The 18,749-nt window shown below is 36.0% G+C and overlaps 1 protein-coding gene across 5 annotated transcripts in view; it reads right to left on the reverse strand.

Annotated features, from left to right (window-relative positions):
• Window positions 1-382: 382 nt before the first annotated feature.
• LOC128022322 (protein NDRG3-like) overlaps window positions 383-18,749 on the reverse strand; it is a 31,948-nt gene continuing 13,581 nt past the window's right edge. For 2 of the 5 annotated variants that reach the window (XM_052609725.1, XM_052609726.1), the window contains exons 2-17: window positions 16,380-16,453; window positions 14,173-14,205; window positions 6,595-6,700; window positions 6,396-6,516; window positions 6,026-6,088; window positions 5,783-5,843; window positions 4,643-4,729; window positions 4,418-4,474; window positions 4,221-4,324; window positions 4,067-4,132; window positions 3,928-3,979; window positions 3,794-3,841; window positions 3,598-3,633; window positions 3,428-3,479; window positions 2,187-2,225; window positions 383-1,358 (exon numbers count right to left, since the gene is read on the reverse strand). In XM_052609725.1, the coding sequence (XP_052465685.1) occupies window positions 1,192-1,358; window positions 2,187-2,225; window positions 3,428-3,479; window positions 3,598-3,633; window positions 3,794-3,841; window positions 3,928-3,979; window positions 4,067-4,132; window positions 4,221-4,324; window positions 4,418-4,474; window positions 4,643-4,729; window positions 5,783-5,843; window positions 6,026-6,088; window positions 6,396-6,516; window positions 6,595-6,700; window positions 14,173-14,205; window positions 16,380-16,436 (1,149 nt within the window). In that variant the 5' untranslated portion in view covers window positions 16,437-16,453 and the 3' untranslated portion in view covers window positions 383-1,191. Of the gene's footprint in view, window positions 1,359-2,186; window positions 2,226-3,427; window positions 3,480-3,597; window positions 3,634-3,793; window positions 3,842-3,927; window positions 3,980-4,066; window positions 4,133-4,220; window positions 4,325-4,417; window positions 4,475-4,642; window positions 4,730-5,782; window positions 5,844-6,025; window positions 6,089-6,395; window positions 6,517-6,594; window positions 6,701-10,518; window positions 10,795-14,172; window positions 14,206-16,379; window positions 16,454-18,749 lie in introns of those variants that run through there. The other 3 variants (XM_052609727.1, XM_052609728.1, XM_052609729.1) reach the window with 3 other exon arrangements.

Genomic DNA, 18,749 nt, shown 5'->3' on the forward strand with positions numbered 1-18,749 from the left:
AATGGATATAGATATGTAGACTGTACATATATGTGAAAGCACGTCACATATATGTACCATATATACATCAATCATAAAGACAACTTTGTGTGTTGGGATAAATTTGAGCTTCTATAATTTTCTTGGCACTGTAATATGCATCTTTTATTATTTTAAGAGGTTTCAAAAATAGTCTAACCACAACCTGAGGAAAAGGGTTGTTAGATGAGAGTAAAAAAAAAAAAAAAGTACATTTGTGGTCGGAAACTTTGTGACTTGATGATGTTCCATCTCCTATACCGTTGAGAAGTGTTTCTTGAGTGATTCTGAAAATATTACTATTTTGAAAGCAAAAGTAAAGTTACAAACATTTAGTATTTATCAAAAATAAGCCAGAAAGATATTATTTTCCATGATCTAACTTTATTTAGTAATTGCGAATCAGTGGACAGTGACTTAGACATTATTTCATAATCACATTCATGTCTATGAAAGCTGTCGTTACATGTGTACATCAATAAATGTTTTGATTTACAATAATAATGTTAAATAACGGTTAGGGAGTAAATGTAAAAAAAAAAAAAAAAACCTAAGAAAACATGATTTTATCTCATACCAAGGCCTTGCTACGTTGGCTTTGCATATTTAAAAGAGTGGTGTCCTAATGTAACTATATATTTCAAAAAATAAATGAAAATGAAGATTGGTAGTTTTTAATATAAATACAACAAAAGTCAGTTCTTATACATTCATAAGATAAACAAGAAAGTTAACTGGGATGGCAAATTAGACAATATCACACAGTGTAGAAAGAAAAGAGCACAGGAAAGGTCACAGGTCACACCATCAAAGAAAAACTCAAATTTTAATGCATGTGTTTTGTGTATAGTGAGTGGTTTAAAAACACTCTAACAATCAAAAACGAAATGGAATGTAATGCTAACAAATATAAAAAATTCAAAGCCTGGTGGAAGACCCTTCATGTGTAAATATATATTAGTATTTCATTTTATCTGCTTTAATGACTTCAAATTTGGCTAGCGTATATTAACATGTAAATATTTAATAAGCATACCTTCAGAATTTCATACATTTCATTCAAGCCTCCCCTGTCTCACTTTTAAAGGGTTTAGAAACATGGGAATCTAGGACACAAATAACAAGCGGTTATAGGTGAAAGGTCAGCAGACAGCAGCTTCTGAGGGCCGGGCTTTAGCAGGAGACCTCCATAGTTTGTGTCCTGCCGTGGTTGTCCAGGACTCCAGAGTTGGGCCCGTCCAGAGGGCTGTTCAGGTTACGGTTGCGTGAGCCATCGGTGGAAGTGATGCTGGACGAGGAGGATCGGGATCGAGACAGACGGGTCATGCCAGCCGCTGGTACTGTGAGATGGAAGATAGTATGGTCTTCAGTATGATTGGGGTTTGCAACAGAACGAAAGAACAAGCATCATGCAAGAGGAAACCAAACCGAGAATGTAATAATAGATAATCACAAGCTCATCTCGCGTCTGCCTACACAGACAATAAATGTGTACACAGAAGCATTTCTGACAAGATTTAGACCTAGCAAACGCAAAGTAATGACACACACAAGCTAAACTAAATTAAAATTAAATTTATGCATTTAGCAGACACTTTTATCCAAAGTGAATTACAGTGCATTCAGGCTATCAGTTTTTACCTATCGTGTCTTATATATATATATATATATATATATATATATATATATATATATATATATATATATATATTGAAAAAATAAAGAAAGAAAAGAAGGAAAGAAAATTAAAAAAATAATAAAACAAGGTCTAGACAGCTAACAAAATCTTACAAAACTTTAGTAATTGTTGTGACAGACCGATATGTTGACAGGCCATGTAATTTTTGCCATCTCTAACAGTGGTACTGAATTACTATATAGTTTAAAAACAGCTTTTAAAATGGAAAAATAGACATTTTATGATTTTAACTGGTCTTATTGAAATTGTTTAAACAGGAAATATTTTTGATAAAAAATAAAAGTGTGTATTGACTATTCACCACCCTGCTTTCTAGATATCTGCATAGGCCATTGAAAAACTCATATCGGTCCAGCACTAAATAATACCATGGTAAAGATCTACATGCAAATAAGTCTAAACACAATCACAGAAGTGAACCATGCAAGCATGTAGACAGCAGTCATCAGTTAGATCACTTCCTGGGTACCTGATTCAATCCCCAGATGGCTGAGCAAAACATGAGGAACTGTTTGCAAAAATTGAAGGGATACAGAGAGAACAAGAAGATGTCTGTTCAACACAGATTCTGGTACGAAAAAGTGAAGTATTTCATGAAAAAGCTTTCAGTATTTCTGAAAACAGGCCAGATACGGTTTCAAAATGTAACCTTGCAAGGTTACATGACCTCAACCCTGCAAATTGCCACTGTACATCTGGCATGTGGTTACAGCTTAAGTCTCAAATCGCAAATCTTTTTCTATCCTGACACTTAACCTCCTGTGCCTTATGCTGCAATCATGGCTCTTCACCTACAGAGGGCATCAAGAAGCAAAAAACATGCTCTTATATATCCTCAGATGATTATAAATATTTTTGGCACCTAAGCTAATTAAAGAGTTCAGATAAATTTTACTTGAGATTCGCAATTAAGTCCTTATTAAGATCTTTATAACCATTATCAAGCTTTACTCTAACTTCCAGTCATCTGTTCATTGTCTGGGGCCACCCCCTAGTGGGGGTCATGATGAACTTCAATTTATTTACTTAAAGAAAAATTCAAGACTGAACAAAATTAGATTTCTCATGGCGTGACCTCTTTAAAAACTCTCTAGAGCTTTGATGGCTTAATTTAAAAGTCTGGGATGAATGTTACATGCAGTATGCTCTTGAAAAGCCACTGTTGGTCCCACTCCTGTCATGGCGTAAATTCCTGCCTGACTGGAACAAGGAATAAACAACAGTGTAGAAATAAAACAGCAAGTATCTTTGGAGGGGGAGGTACAGGGTCAGAGAGAGGGTGACATCTTTTCACACAGAGCGCTGGCAGCACATCGAGCGCTTTACTGGAGCGGCAAAACCTGTCAACAAATATGTGAGGAGGGCTCATTCAGAGAGCATTGTGATGTGGCGCACGTCGGTAGTTTGGAAGGCAAACTGATCAAAACACAGTGTGTGGGAAGACTTGCTGAGTTGTGTGCGGTAAAAAAGAAAGAAGGACCAAAGACAGACTCCCTGAGCCGGATTTGTCTTAATAAAAGATGTCCATTAGTCACGGTGTTGTGCTGAATTGCTAATTAGCATAGCCTAGCATCTGAGAAACGCAGATAAACAGATTGCATGTTTATAGAGAAAGCTGACCCAGATTGCGCTGCAGATTAAACAAACATCTGAAGTCAGAGTCACATGACAAAATGTCAAACGTTGAGGTAAACTGATAAAAATACTCACTGTATCCCATTCCCTGTACAAAGTATTTGAAGGCTTCGGCCAGCTTTCCAGGCTGTTTGGAGATTAGAGGTCATTATTACATTTTACATATGTTGGTGAAGATAATAGTTAGGGTATAGTTGTTTAATGTGATGTTTAATATCAAGAAATAATGATGGAACAAGACTAACCTGAACAACCTGAGGCAGACCGCCACAGTCAGCCATCTGACACAGAGAGAGAATAAAAATAATGTATAGGGTGAATAGAGATACAAATCACACTGTAAAGAACATGCAGTTCACAGTGTACCATTTGAGGAAAGCCGAAAGTTTCAAGAGTTAAATGCTGAAGTTAGGATTTTGCTAAATATCCATGTCATCTTACCTTCAGCAAAGTGGTCTTTGTTGGATTTAACCTAGAGTTGCATTCAACCTGTAAAATAAATATTCAACAGACCAAATATAGTTAAGGGCAGAGCAACAAAGAAAAAAAGACTGACCTCGTATTTGGAAACTTACCACAGCCTCCACAGCAGGGGACATGTCTCCAACCACCAGCAGAGAAGGGCATCTGTACAGGAACATGCAGTCATTAAAAACAGTACACTATGACATGACATGATATCAATTGAAAATAAATGAAAACAAAAATCCTTACGTGAGTGTCTTCACTGTATTTTCATTGAGACCGGCAATTGGCCTCTCAATTCCAAGGTCTTGACGCCTATTAAAAACAATCATCTAATTTAAAAGGTTTGCCAGCACAGGTAACATAATCAATATAGACTATATTTTAATGAAATGTCACTCACGCATTGTATGAGCCACAGAAGAGGGCCAGGTTGTCCTGGTTGATGTCCTGGGCAATGTGCAGGCGGTACGTCTGAATCAGTTCTTGGTTGTCAGTCAGCTCCTCCTAATTGTTCAGAATAACAAATGAAAAACATTGTGTTAAATGAGAAACAAAAGCCAACTGGCTCTCATGGTGCTCACAAAGGAGTTTACTCACAGTGCTGAAGTGATGAGCCATCACAATGTCCACGAGATTGCTAGTCCACCCAGTGAGCTAGAAGGCAATCAGAATAATATTGTTGTGGGGTTAATATCATAAACTGTGTGTGTTTTAAACTATATTTTATTATATTATAATTACATTATATTTATTATACTAAAATACTGTATATTAAGCTATAGAATTACAGAATCATTATGTTTGTTCAAATTGTTTACTGACCTTAGAAGCAGCCCAGTCTATCCAGCCCTCAGCGCAGGGGTCCACATCGATCAAAACCAGCCCCTCCACTAGAGACGGCTGATTCAGCTGCAGACAGAGCAAAGGATTTAGTCTTTAATGAGGATGACATGTGGAGAGTGGTTTAAAAATGCATGTAGTCATGGCAGAAGAGGAGTTTTTAGCAGCAGGACTCAAAGCATCTCCCAGAAAAGAGAAGGGATTTATTATGGGTTGTATTGCATAAAAAGAAATGTTGAATATACTAGGCCTGTGAGTGTGTCAGGGATATTTAGACTTTGATCAATAGCTTCATATGCTTGAATCTGCAGTGCATGCAGTATAATAACTGTCCTGCATCACAGTCTCTGGGGACAATGCAGTTTTGCAGCACTATTTTGACTCCGCTCTAAAAGGGCAGGTGGGGATGGTATAAAAATATGTGATACAGCTGTTTTGATATAGACCTTGCACACGCAGTTAAGCTTTTTCTGGAAAATGATGCAGTTAATTAATTGCAATTAGATTTTAGGTAGTTGCATTATAGATGTAAGATTTGTAAAACAAACTTGTTTTTGTCATTTAAATTTGATTATTTCAATTATTATTATATTAACACAAATTTTACTGAAAATATATATATATATATATAAAAAAAGTATATGCAATATTTTGCAATGGACTGGTGAAGATGTTGCAGGAAAAGTAAAATTTTAACTAAACATGACAGAGCAGAAAATCCTTCTTGCTGAGCCATGCAGAGGTACTTCATTTGTAAGTTGTAACATTACAATCCAAAGAGAGTTTAAAATGCCTCTGTTGATAGAGTTTACTAATAATGTATCTCCAGTAGTTATTATTTCTTTTCAAGCTAACGCCAAATGGGTTAAACTGTTGGCATCCATGTTCCTTGTTTACTGCAGACACCAAAATGTTCCTATGGTTATGCTGATGGGTTTGGGGTGGAATTCAGGATTCTGTACACACACAGAATGCTAATTTAGGGGATTCAGTCCCGTAATAAAGAAAGGAAGAATGAGTGAGTGAGAAAGAGAGACACACAAACAGACAAGGTTTTAAGACAATAAAAAAAAAAATCAAAGTTATGCAAAAAGAAAAGCTGTAAACTGTCAGAGAACTCACAGCAAAGCAGGTTAAGATGTACGCTCCTGCTCCCACGCCAATGCCAATCACACTGTTCACCCTGCAAACAGACACACACACACGTCCTGTGTCACCTTCAACAACTGCAGTATTTCAACAGAGAAATATTGTAATTCACTCAATCCATGACAAAATGCCACTGTGTGCAGTCCTGCCAGGATGAGTCGTACAGATACAGTGATGTCCTGCACACCACCGGTTCACACACTTAAAGTTACTCACTTCAGCTGAGTCAGGACTGAGGGTAACATCTCTGCCAGCTCATCCATGGTGGGGTATTGGTACCTGAAGATCAACAGACAGAAAAACTGATTTAAGGGAATTTTGATAATGGCTGTATATATAGTAAGCATTAGACAGTATGTCTATGAATGGCAGTGAAGCAACACAACTGACACTGGTTGGTCACATGACAATGACAACATGGTGAATATAGTACACTGCATTTATTATACACACATTTATACGATATAGTGCTTTTCAACAGCGGCAAATTTATAACATTCAAAAGAAGCACCTATTCAGAGTATGCAATTTCAGACTATGTTCAATGGCAATATTGCCTCATTGGCTGTGGAGATGTACTACTCACCCTGTGGGAAAGGGAGGTGCTCCCTCCTGCTGGCCAGGGGCGTCCACATGCACAACCGCAAAGTGCTGAGTGATCTCCATCATGTCCTCAAAGTTAAACAGTGTGTTGAAGCAGGACTTGTCTGAAAACCAACCAAACAACGTCATCATCCAGCTCAGATTCATGACGAGTATAAAACTGATCTGATTTTTTCACATACGGTTGAGGCCGATGTCATGGTAGGTCAGAATGACGGGACGGTTGCCCTTAGGGGTTCCTCTCACAGTCACATGGAGCACACCGTGGGGCGTCTCAATGTCATGCTCCTGGAACAAAGAACAAGAGTTCAATACACAGATACAGACAATAAAATCTCCCCTTAAAACCTCCTCAAGCTGCCAGGAAATGCAACGGAGTGAGTGAAGTGTTGGGGCTCTTGCTTTCAGGAAGCATGTATTTGTGTATAAGTGATATCTCCTATGACGAGGCTCAGGCAGACGGCTGTAGGATCAATAAAAAGATCTAGTGGGAGCTGGGAAGGCAAAGCAGCTGCAAAGAGTCACGATTCAGTTCCACCACGCATCAGTACTGTTGCATTATGGGTATTTGCCTTAGAATTTTTTTTTATTGCATTATACACTGATTTGAGCGGCTGGTTCATATAAAAAATCCCTCAGCATTCAATTAACAATTGAAGATTAGTGAAATAATCATGAATTTATCCAGTGATTCATTTTCATCGCTTAGATTAAATACATTGGCTTTATGTAAGTGATCTAAATCCAGAGCTCTTATGCTCGAATATAAATATACATCAAAATCGAAAGGATAAACCACAGACTCTTTATACTTTCATTTCACTCATCAACACCCAAATCTGTTCAGGAAGTAATCCAAAATATATAATACATCCTTCCAAGAGCCCAATTAGTGCAGTAATAATGTAGTTATTTTTTATCCTGCCATTAGGTATAAAGGCAATCATATACACTCACATACACTACCATTCAAAAGTTTGGGCTCAGTAAAGATTGGTTTTTAAAAAGAAATACTACTTTTAATAAGCAAGGATGCATTAAAATGATTTCTATTTAAAAATATAACGTAATCAAAGTTTACAGAAAAAAATTATATATATGACAGTTTCCACCAAAATCTGTAGGCAGCTCAACCTTTTTTATTATATATATATATATATATATATATATATATATATATATATATATATATATATATATATATATATTTAATATTGATAAGAAATGATTTCTGAAGGATCATCTGATACTGAAGACTGGAATAATGGCTGCTGAAAATGTAGCCTTACCATCACAGGAATAACATTAATCTTACTGACACCAAACTTTTCAAATGGTAACATATGTGACCAGATGACCTCTAAACAGAGACGCCTTCCTTTGATAAAATCAGTGAAGCTACTGATGTGTATAACAGCCGGATGCTTCTGGAGTCATCACAGGGAGCGGCTGCAGAACTGTGGAGAGTTACAATACCATCATCCTCCTGACCAAATGACTTTGCAGAACTGTAACAGACTGCAGCCCTCATGAGTCTCAACGGTCCATTCGCTGAACCTCGCTGATCATATTTTACAGTGTTTTTTTTTAATTAGGTAAGTAGCAAGTAAACTAGAAGATGTATATCACAATTTGTATGGACAGTAATTCTCATTAAAGTCTAAAAATTTTCTGCCATTTTTACAGAGTCGCTCTATTATTTTTAATAATATATTTATAATAACCCCACCCCTAAATTAAATGTAGAAACAATGGGTGGTCCTGGATGGAGTGACATGTTCAGTGATGTATATACTGACGTCACAATGAAGGACTATAGGTGTGTGTATGAAAAAAAAAAAAACACACTTAAGGGAGCACTTGTGTGTGTGTGTGTGTGTGTGTGTGTGTGTGTGTGTGTGTGTATGTGTGTGAGAGAGAATTGTGCACATCATAGCTTCCTCTGCACCAATAATAGAGTGAGTCACAGCAGAGGGACACACAGAGATGAGATTAGAAAAATTAGCTTCTATTCTGAAGTAGCACTGGCTATTCTTTGCTAACATGATTGGGTTGATTGTAATACCTTACTTGCATGTTACAGATCTTGTGAATGATTAATCTAAGCATATGTAAAAAAAAAAAAAAAAAATTCATAACCAGATCTTATGGTGAGAAGGGCAGACTTCTCGTGATGTATGCCGGACTTCTCCAATCATTAGAAGCTTGCATTCAGATCAAGTCCTGGATCTACATTAGTTTCTTTTTCAAAATCTATTTTACTGATATATTAATCATTATATGGAAGAGAATCTCTGCTGCTACTTCTGTTTCATCACAACTTTAAACAATGACAAAATGTCACAGACACACATAAAATGAGCTGTCCTTCTCTTACAGTTCTTCTCTGTTCTTATTACCACCTGCAACTGCAAGTAATAAATTAAATCATGTATTTGATATAACTAAAACCTGGCATTCATTAAATATATCCCAATATGCTTAAACAGCAAATATGGGAAAAATAAAACAGTGTCACATGATTTTACGGGTTCTTTAATATAATACTTGCATCTCCACAGGGAAAGAAAAAAATGGGCATTTGTATTTTTTTTATAATTGAGTAGTGCATCCAGTAAAGCATTCTGAATGAATGTCTGGTGTTTGCCTTTGAAATCAGTTGCACTGGAACGAATCCAAACATTTTCAGCTCTAGAGGACATGAACGATCAAGGCCAAAGAGTGGGTGAGTATGAAATGTAACATTTTTAAAAAAGTCTCTCCTGTTCACTCTGACAAACACACTCTCAATCATCCAGACACATACACACACACAATTCAACTCTGCATGTGGGTCTAGAAAGTGTGGGAGAGTCTGGAAAGAGGAGCAGAATAGAAATGAGCCCGAAAAAGAAGACAATCCAAACAGACAAACAGTGATTGAACATTGTGATCCCCAGGCCAACAATCAGCTGTAGAAGGTGATCTTAAATCTGAAAAATACTCATTACAAACCATAAACGCACTAAAATATGATCTGATATCAAACGTGTACATCATCCTCCTCTCTGCGCTCTTCAAAAGAGAAAATCGGACTAGGAAGCACTGACACAGCAGCCTTTGTCACAATAAAAAAATGCAGATCAACCAGCATAGTCTTTCTGGTGAAAATCAAACATGATGTTGGTTTGAATAGTTAAAAAGCCTGGTGAAATTCTTGGTATTTTCACCTGTAATGAGGTTTACTACTCCCAGACAGTGCTAAACCACTGACATTGAAAGGGACACATGTCGCCCAATATTCAAATTATTATTGGACTAATATGGGTTTTTAAATTGTTGATTCTTAAATAATTCCATTTAGTACCTCTGTATGTGTTACATCGTTGGGTGCAGATGTTCAAAAATAAGAAAAATGACAATCAAAGCAGCTTTCTCTTGGAAAATAGAGGCTAGGCCAAGGTGAATGAATGAATGAATGAATGAATGAATACAAGCCAACACTCTCATTCTTTGCCCCCTCCACCCTTGCTCCCTAGCCAATAACATCAATCATACACCACAAGCCTGAAAGCCATTACACAGCACAAACTTGATGGCAGATCACTATTACACACACACACACACACAGATCCTAATAAACACTATCCATTGAAGAAACACACACAGTAAATTCTCACTACCACACCCTGCCAGTAATGCTTGTTTTTAAGTGCTCCAAATGCCCTTGTTTTGCATGACCTATCAAGACTGCTTGATGATCATTTTTCGGACAATTCCTCGACTGAAACAATATATAATTTCAGTGTACGTCATATACATTTTAAATCCCTGAACTCTATAGAGTTCTCTATAACTAACAGTTTAGTCTAAGAGACCGGTTTAATCTGTGGTAGGTAAACAAGCCAAGAGGGACATGACTTGCATGACTAATGCAAGAAAACAGACATCCCTCGTTGGAAAGAATCACATTTACTGGCACCCTCATCAACCACAACATGCATGCACATGCAAACATTTCTGCAAGAGTATCAATGCTGAAATATTCAGAAATCAGGATTCAGGATTTAGTCTTGGCTGTCAGCTGAAGCGGCCACACACACTCCCTTACACGCACACACACTCACCACTGCATCTCCAGTGCATGCATTCTGCTCCACATCCAGAACGGTTGACATGTTTCCACACACGAGACAGTGACAGCTTCAGAGAGGAGACAGGAAGAGAAGGGAAGATCCACGAGAGGAACACAGAGTGGCTGAAGGAGGGATGGAGGAGAACGGACAGGGAGAGCAGTAGCTAGGCAGAGATCCAAGAGGGAGGGGAGAGAGAGGGAGATAAATGAAGAGAGGAGGTATGTTTTGAGAGAGATTTGAGATGCAGAGTGAGGAGGAGAAAGAAGTGACTGCAGTTTGTGCTGGGGAGGCAGTGCTTGCTCAAAGAGCCCTGCTCTGATTGGACGAGGGGGGTGTCAGGTGGGCGGGAGGTGGCAGGAGCAGGGATGAGATGGGTGGGGCAGACAGAGAGAGGACCAGGATGGAATGATGCTCTCCACTGCACTTTATTATTGGTTTTTGACACTGGTTCACTTTTCAGATTCAACAAGAGAAGAGATGCAGAGAGATATGACCTTGCATATCGATTGTTCTGGGCTAAACATATTGATTAATGATTGATGATTATATTAATTATATTTATTCATGGTAGTGGTTCTCAACTGGTTTCTACCTCAGGACAGATCTGATTTTACCAAGTGGAGCAAACAATTAAAACTACAACAACTGATTATCATAGAACTATACAAAATGCCCTTCCACTTTATATATATTTATTTTTACCTTTTGCATACAATCATTTTCAAGATTTTCCAGGATGTCAGTGTTGGAATGTAACACATGGTTTTCGGTTATCTTCTAACTAGCTGTATATAAAAACAACATCTAAGGAATGTCCCTGATTAGACAGCTAAGCAAATGTGTGTGTGCTAAACACACACAAACATGTACACTATGTGTTTAAATGTACATGCAAATATGCAAAGCATTTACACTTGTGGCCCATTTTATACATTGTGAATCACCAGTTAAAAATCACTGATTTACAAAAGAAAACAAAAAACTGTCAAATGAGCGATCAAACCAGTGTAACAGCAAGAACTAAACCTAATATCAGTTTCCTTGGATTTAGCAATAAATAACCAAAGTTGCAGAAGAACACAGTTTGTCCTCACTGAAGGAATGATGACATGCAGTAGATCTGTGACCCAGCAGAAGTGCAGTGTGGTCTCATCTGTGCGATCTCTCTTTATGGATCTTGGTATCTGACAGGTTATTGATCTGCCTTGCTTCTATTTACCAGTAGATGAGGCTGAAACATTGTTTTTCATACAATAAGCCTCTTTGTCATTCCTCAGGGACCACCATGGCAAAATAATTTAGCATTCGTGGACTGGTGTACAACACTGTGTTATAAAGGTATGTAGAGTTTATTTGTGTATCAGATGTTTAGCTAAAATGCATTATTTGGATAAGTGAGACTGCACAACACAACAGATGACATAAAATACACACTGCTCTTGCCATCTATTTAAAAAAAAAAAAAAAATCATACATCAAATATACAGAAAAAGTACCCAAAGGTTAAGAAGTAACACGGTTTAATGACTTATTGATGTATCTGCAGCTTCAGTAATAAATCAGATTGTGTTAGTCACTCTTTCCATCTCATTGAGCAGTCTTGTGGAGCGTGTTGTACCCAAGTGACCTTCAGGCAAGTATGTGCACATCAGAGATCAAAATGGACAGACACAGCCTTTGAAGGCCCGTCAAGATTAACTACCAAGAAACTTAAAAAACAAAAACAGCAACATATCATTTATAATTGAAACAAAATGGACACATTAAGGGAGAGAGGTCAGTATGATTGTAGACATCTGGGCTACGTTTTTACATCACTTTTTGATAGCTGAGACTGATAGAAGGTCACTAAGAACTGGGGATCAGAGATTAAATAATGTTCCTTTCTCCTGGGAAGTGGTCTGTTGCTATTAAAGATTATTTTGAATATTATCTAATAAGTTACTGACACTGTATTGGAGTCAAGGATATGACTTTGACTACTCTGTGCTTCTGATGCCCTCTATGGGATGAAATCGTCTCTGAAAAATGATAAACCCCTCGCGATGACTTGCAGTATTCACACAGATGCTTTAGCTATAGCTTTAACCTTTAAGTACTGACTAAGAGCTAAAGGAAAAAGATATGCAATTTATTTGCTATAGTTTAGAAAATTGTAATAAATATTTGTAAATAAATAAATTATATATATATATATATATATATATTTTATGTACATATATGAATTACATTTTTTTTAAAAAGTCTTAATTGTCTCTAGCCAGCCAAAATAAATAAATAAAATAAGATTAAACACATACATACAGCATAAACAAATCTAAAATACATGTATATAAATTTGAAAATCCATAAAAATCCACAAAATAAATAATTTCTTAAAAATTGTGCAAAAATTATTTTATGCTTATCATAAATTATCACAGTTTTAACATATTACAATATATATTGTTTTGATTGATTCATTTTCTACAGATTTAGACAAAGTTTGTAACGTATAAATCTATAAGCTTTACAAAACAGTCATTTAAGAAGTAACAGTAACTAAACAATGAAGGCAATGCAGTTTTAACAAAAACCTATCAAAGAAAAAAGTTGCAATGTTGACACTTTTGACAAAATTGTAACAGTTAAAAAATAATAATAATAAAAAAATGCTAATTTGTTTCCTTTTAAATTTGTTCAATACACTGCTTTTATTAAGACAGAATTGGGAAACATAAGCAATGGCAAACCATTTATGCCATTAAAATGAGAACAGACTATTTGATTTTTATTTCCTTTGGCACTTTAGAAGATAAGACTGCAGAAGATAAGACTGCATTTCCTCTCTTTTTACCAGCAGAGAGCAGTCACACCTAAAACGAGAGCTTCCTCACTTACACAAGAGGTGCAGGTTCTGCAGCATCAGTGCTTGTGTGAGACTGGATTGGCTGGCCTGGTGTCAGACCATCACTGGACTAACACTTAATGTGTGCGAGCTCCTGTACAGAGGCTTGCTGAGTAAGGAATACTACAGTCACTCTATAATATAGAGCAGGTCATGCTCACTGCAGGCACTATATATAGCTCATCTGAGACCCCTGCACTGAAAGAGGAGGATGTGATTCACAAAGAATGCTTTTCTAATTGCTAAAGAGACATTAAAAACACATCAGATACGAACTCACAAATTATGTATATATCTAAATTATTTCAAGATGGCAACCACCATCATATCATCCATTACACAACAGAATGGATTATGATCAATGTGGATAATCCTGATATGTTTTACAGGTAGATGCCAGAGTAACTTCTCAAATTCGAACAATATCGTGATCATCTTATTTTTATTAAATGGATTGATTTCCACAAAAAATAAAATTAAATCAGAGTCCTTGTGAGAAAAAAGGTAGAACACATAGTAGCATCAAATCACAGATTCTCAAACTGAGGTTTATTTCAACATTGGATGTTTTTCCCAAAATAATGCCTTTGATACTCAAATTTACATAAAAATTTATATTAAAAGGTTCAACAAACTAAAATAGTCATAAATCACAAAACTTGTCTGTTTTAGCACACATAAACCTCTAATGAACATCCAAGAATAACTCATTTTTATCTCATCCACCAAAGAAATTCTTAAATGAAGTCTTATCTTACCTGACAGTCAAAGTCTTGGAAGTTTTGAGAGTTCTGTAGGAGAAAGAGATGACATTTGATTATTCTACACTCATTAACTTACATAAAAATGTCTGAATATTACATTTTGATCATATCATCACTTATTCTCTGTCCAGCTTCTGCTGCTCTTTATATTGACGCCACTAGGTGGAGTAAGAGGTCAGTGAGTCTCCAGTTCAATCATTTAAAGCAGGGGTGTCCAAACTTCCAGGACCGAGTTTGGATACCCCTGATTCAAAGGAATGGTTCAACGATTTTCTATCATAATTTACTCGTTGTCATGTCATATTTATTTAGTGGAAAGCAGAGAATTAAGACTTGGAGTTTTTGCATAAGATGCATGGAGGGTTTTTATTACACTTTTATGGTGCATTTTTGGTGTTTTATGGGGCTTGACAGCAGGTCATTACAAACTGCTGCTGTTTGGCAAGAACTGCATAACTTTTTTTATTTCAAGAAAATAAATAAATACATCGGGTTTCAAAAAAACATGTACATGATAAAGTACAACATTATTTTTTAAATAAATGACCCAACTGCCATTGTAATGAAATTATCATTTTGTTTTTGTCATTTTTTGTAGTTTCATATATATATATATATATATGTGTGTGTGTGTGTGTGTGTGTGTGTGTGTGTGTGTGTGTGTGCATAGATTTAAACAATTTTTCTGTTCATTTTCAGTTCAACTGAATTAAAACAAGAAATGTTGCCTGGGCATCAAGCTGAAATAAGTTTGTTTTATTTCATTTCAGTGTTAATGATAAAATTAGAAATTACAAATACGTTATATTAAGTTGACACTATCTTTTTCTATCCAACATTTGTTTTCTGTTAGATTTATAAACCAAAAGGAAACTATTAAATAAAATCTATAATAAAAAACATTTCCAACCAGTATTTCAAAAGAAACAGTAATGTGTTTCATTCACTTCATTCATTAGTTCCAAGGGAGATGAAGCTACCCATAAAAAGTTTGTCCCTCGACTCGTGAATAATACTGGCAGTGTTACTCAACGCTAATGAGAGTATGACATTTACATTTCTATTTTTAGTTTCTGAAATGGATGTTCTAGGATTTAAACTGACTTGATGCAAATTCCTGCCCTCAGGGGCTTCAGGAAGAAAAATCATTATTATGGTGAAGACAGACTTTCTTTAAATGTGCCGAATTGTTTTGCACCTTAACCCCATTCATCCTTTTTTTCTATTCCTGGTCTTTAAATTTTGTTCTTCCACTTTTTCTCTCTCTTAAAACCATTTCACTAATATTCTACCCCATCCACCCTTTTTCCATCTCCATTTGTTTTCTCTTGCTACAGTTCATGAATTATTCAGTTTGATGAAGTGAAGACAGACACGGGGTAGATAGGAACTCAGCTTCAGAGGAAAACAGAGACCTTGAACAAGGAGACGTGCGTGGGAGTGTTTTCACGTGGTATAGATGTGTAACACGAGTCGTGAGACTTGACGTGAGCATGAGCCTCACTATGGTTTATGCTGTGTAACTAATGATGAGCTCTGCCTTGTCTATAGGCTTTTTATTTAGATCCCACTCCTCATACATTTATGTGTATAAACATCAACAATGGCCCAAGATCTAGCTGCACATTTTGCTGATTTAAACTAAATATCTAGCTGACTTACAAGAAATATTTAAGAATTCTAACAATTGATTTTGTAAAAACTGAAGATTGGGTTGGAAATTGCAAAAAAAGAAAAAAAGAAAAATTGCAATAGAGTTTCATTATAGTGGATTTCAAGCTACGGTTTATTTTATTATTTTGGTTAGCTTATTAAAAATGTGTATCACTAGTTTAAAATTTTTTTATCTTGGTATTTTATTCATGTATATACTTGGGTAAGTAATTTAAAGAATATATATTTTTAATTGTTTACATGACCAAATCTAAATTTCCATAATTTGATGTATGTACTATTATTCCAAAATGTATATAAATAATAATAATAATTAAAAAAATTGTACTACTACAATAAATCGTGCACCTTTTGACTTCCAGGGTATGTAAAAACTGGGCATTTACAAGACAAAAGAGGTGCTTGTGACACAAATTAGAACAAAATATAACTATATGACTATAGCTTGTGCATGATTGTGTATATGTAGATATTGATAGTGTGTGTGTCTGCATACCAGACGGATGTTTCTGACAGGTTTATCTCACCTTGTAGGTCAGAAGAGGTTTGATCTCAGTCAGCTGAACGTCTTGTAGCTCATCCATCTCGGTGTCTGTCTGCACTAAAAAAAGAATAATACACACATCATTTATTACTGTAAATAAAAATCAATGTGTACACTGTTTGAGTCGAATGGAATCTAGTCTAATAAAGTCTAAATTCCCAGACAACTCTCACATTGCATCACTTTTGCAGCAGACCTCACCAAGTCAATACAGAGGCCTTGTATTGAATTTCTGCTAATAGAACACACTTTGCAACGTACTTAGCAGAGTTCTAATCATTTCCTCAAGTGTAAGTGTAGTCACCCTTTTATTTTTAATTAACCTGGAAGACCTCAGATTGGGTATTAGCCCACAACAGCCTTTAAATCAAACACACGCACACGCACACACGCGCGCACACACACACACACACACACACACACACGTTTGTTTTTTGTGAAAAGTGGGTTCATCCCATAGGCGTAATGTTTTTATACTGTATAAACTGTATATTCTATCGCCCTTCACCAACCCTACACCTAACCCTAACCCTCACAGTAAACCTTGTGCATTTTTACTTTCTCAAAAAAACTCATTGTTTTGAAAAATGGGGACATGGGTTATGTCCTCATAAGTCACCCTCTTCTTGTAATACCTGTGTCATATCCATGTCATTATAAAGAGTTGTGTCCTGATATGTCACAAAAACAAGAGCACACACACACACACACACACACACACACACACACACAGTAAACAGTAATAAAAGCTCAGCGCCAAAGGAAATGTCTCTACAATTAAATCTGCTCTTTTTAGTTGCCTTGGGAACAGGGATGTTTTGATGAAAGGGTACAGTCTGCTAGAAAATATATAAAGTTACATGATTCTGGTCTGCGATTAATATTCTGAAGGCCGAGAGGCAAGCAAACACACACAATGTAATTAAAACATCAGTTTCTATTCATCATCCTTTCAGCAAAATCGCTAATTGTATTCATTATAAGGACTGAGACAGTAATTAGCATTTAAGTGGCTAAGCAAATTAAGCCCCACTTTATATTTTTTTCAATGTCTATCCAAGGAGAGACCAACAGAAATATGATGTATATGAAAATGTATTCGAATTTTCAGTTTGAATTCGAACAGGACAAAATACTGACCTGCTGAGATGCTACAGAAATGTGTCATTTTGGTATGAATGAGGTGCCTACAGAGAAAAGTGGAATGACACGCTGATGTGGGTTAACACACTCCACTATCCTCATCTGTCTACTGTCAGTCATTCTGACCTTCCTGACTTTGGGACGAGACCAAACAGGCTGTTGCAACTGTTATACATTTAACAGATTGATACATGGGGATCACCATCAGACGTGATCTTATAACATGCAGTTTATGGATTTACATTTTTTTTTTTATTTAAGATTCAGTCTGTAGATTTTCTCATGGGTATGCTCAGCAGCAGCTGATGAGAAATGCTGTAAAAACAGTAACATTATCGAATATTATTACACTTCTACGTCACACTTCTATGTTCTCTTCAGTGTCATATGATCCTAGAGAAATCACACTAAAACAGCGATTTGGTGCTCAAGAAACATTATTATCAATGTTGAAAACTGTCTAATATTCTTGTGAAAAAGGATTCTTTATAATATTCTAGGATTCTATAAGGATTCTTTGATGAATAGAAAGCTAAAAATAACAGCATTTCAAAAATAAATCTTATAAATGTCTTTACTATCACCTGTGATCATTTAAATATGTCCTTGCTAAATTACAGTAGGACTATTTATTAATTATAAAAACTTTGGAACAGAAGTGTATGCAAGTATTTCCATTCTGTCAACGTTTTTCATCCTCAAACACCTTTTTGCTTTCAGTACTTCGTTGTAATTTGATTTTTGGTGTGACAAATACGTTTTTAAAAGTACAAATACCCATGTCTTCAAATAAAGTATACTCATAAAAAGTTGCATGTACAATAATGAGCAAAGTCCAGTTGAAAATAGATTTAAAAGTTGTAAAGAAACTCCCCTTATTCCAAAAGGTCAGTGCCTTTCATCAATAAAATACCAGAGCAGCACTGAAAACAAACGTCATTACGTAAAAAGCGAGAAAACTGCTAGCACATATTACGCGACAATGTTTTCAACCAAAAAGGGAACCATTTATGTGTTTTGTCTGTTCGTTTACACGACAGCAATGTTTTGGGGACTGAAAATGCATATTTTTGAAAACCGTTTTCTAAGTGCAAGTTTTTGAAAATGCCATCGTTATCGTTTCTATGTTAACACCCAAAACATGAATCTTTGAAAACGGTGAGGTCATGAGTGTGCATAGTACATGTTAGTTATGTAGACATGCACGGTA

Source organism: Carassius gibelio, chromosome A11 (genome assembly GCF_023724105.1).
Source record: "Carassius gibelio isolate Cgi1373 ecotype wild population from Czech Republic chromosome A11, carGib1.2-hapl.c, whole genome shotgun sequence".
Classification (NCBI taxonomy): domain Eukaryota; kingdom Metazoa; phylum Chordata; class Actinopteri; order Cypriniformes; family Cyprinidae; genus Carassius; species Carassius gibelio.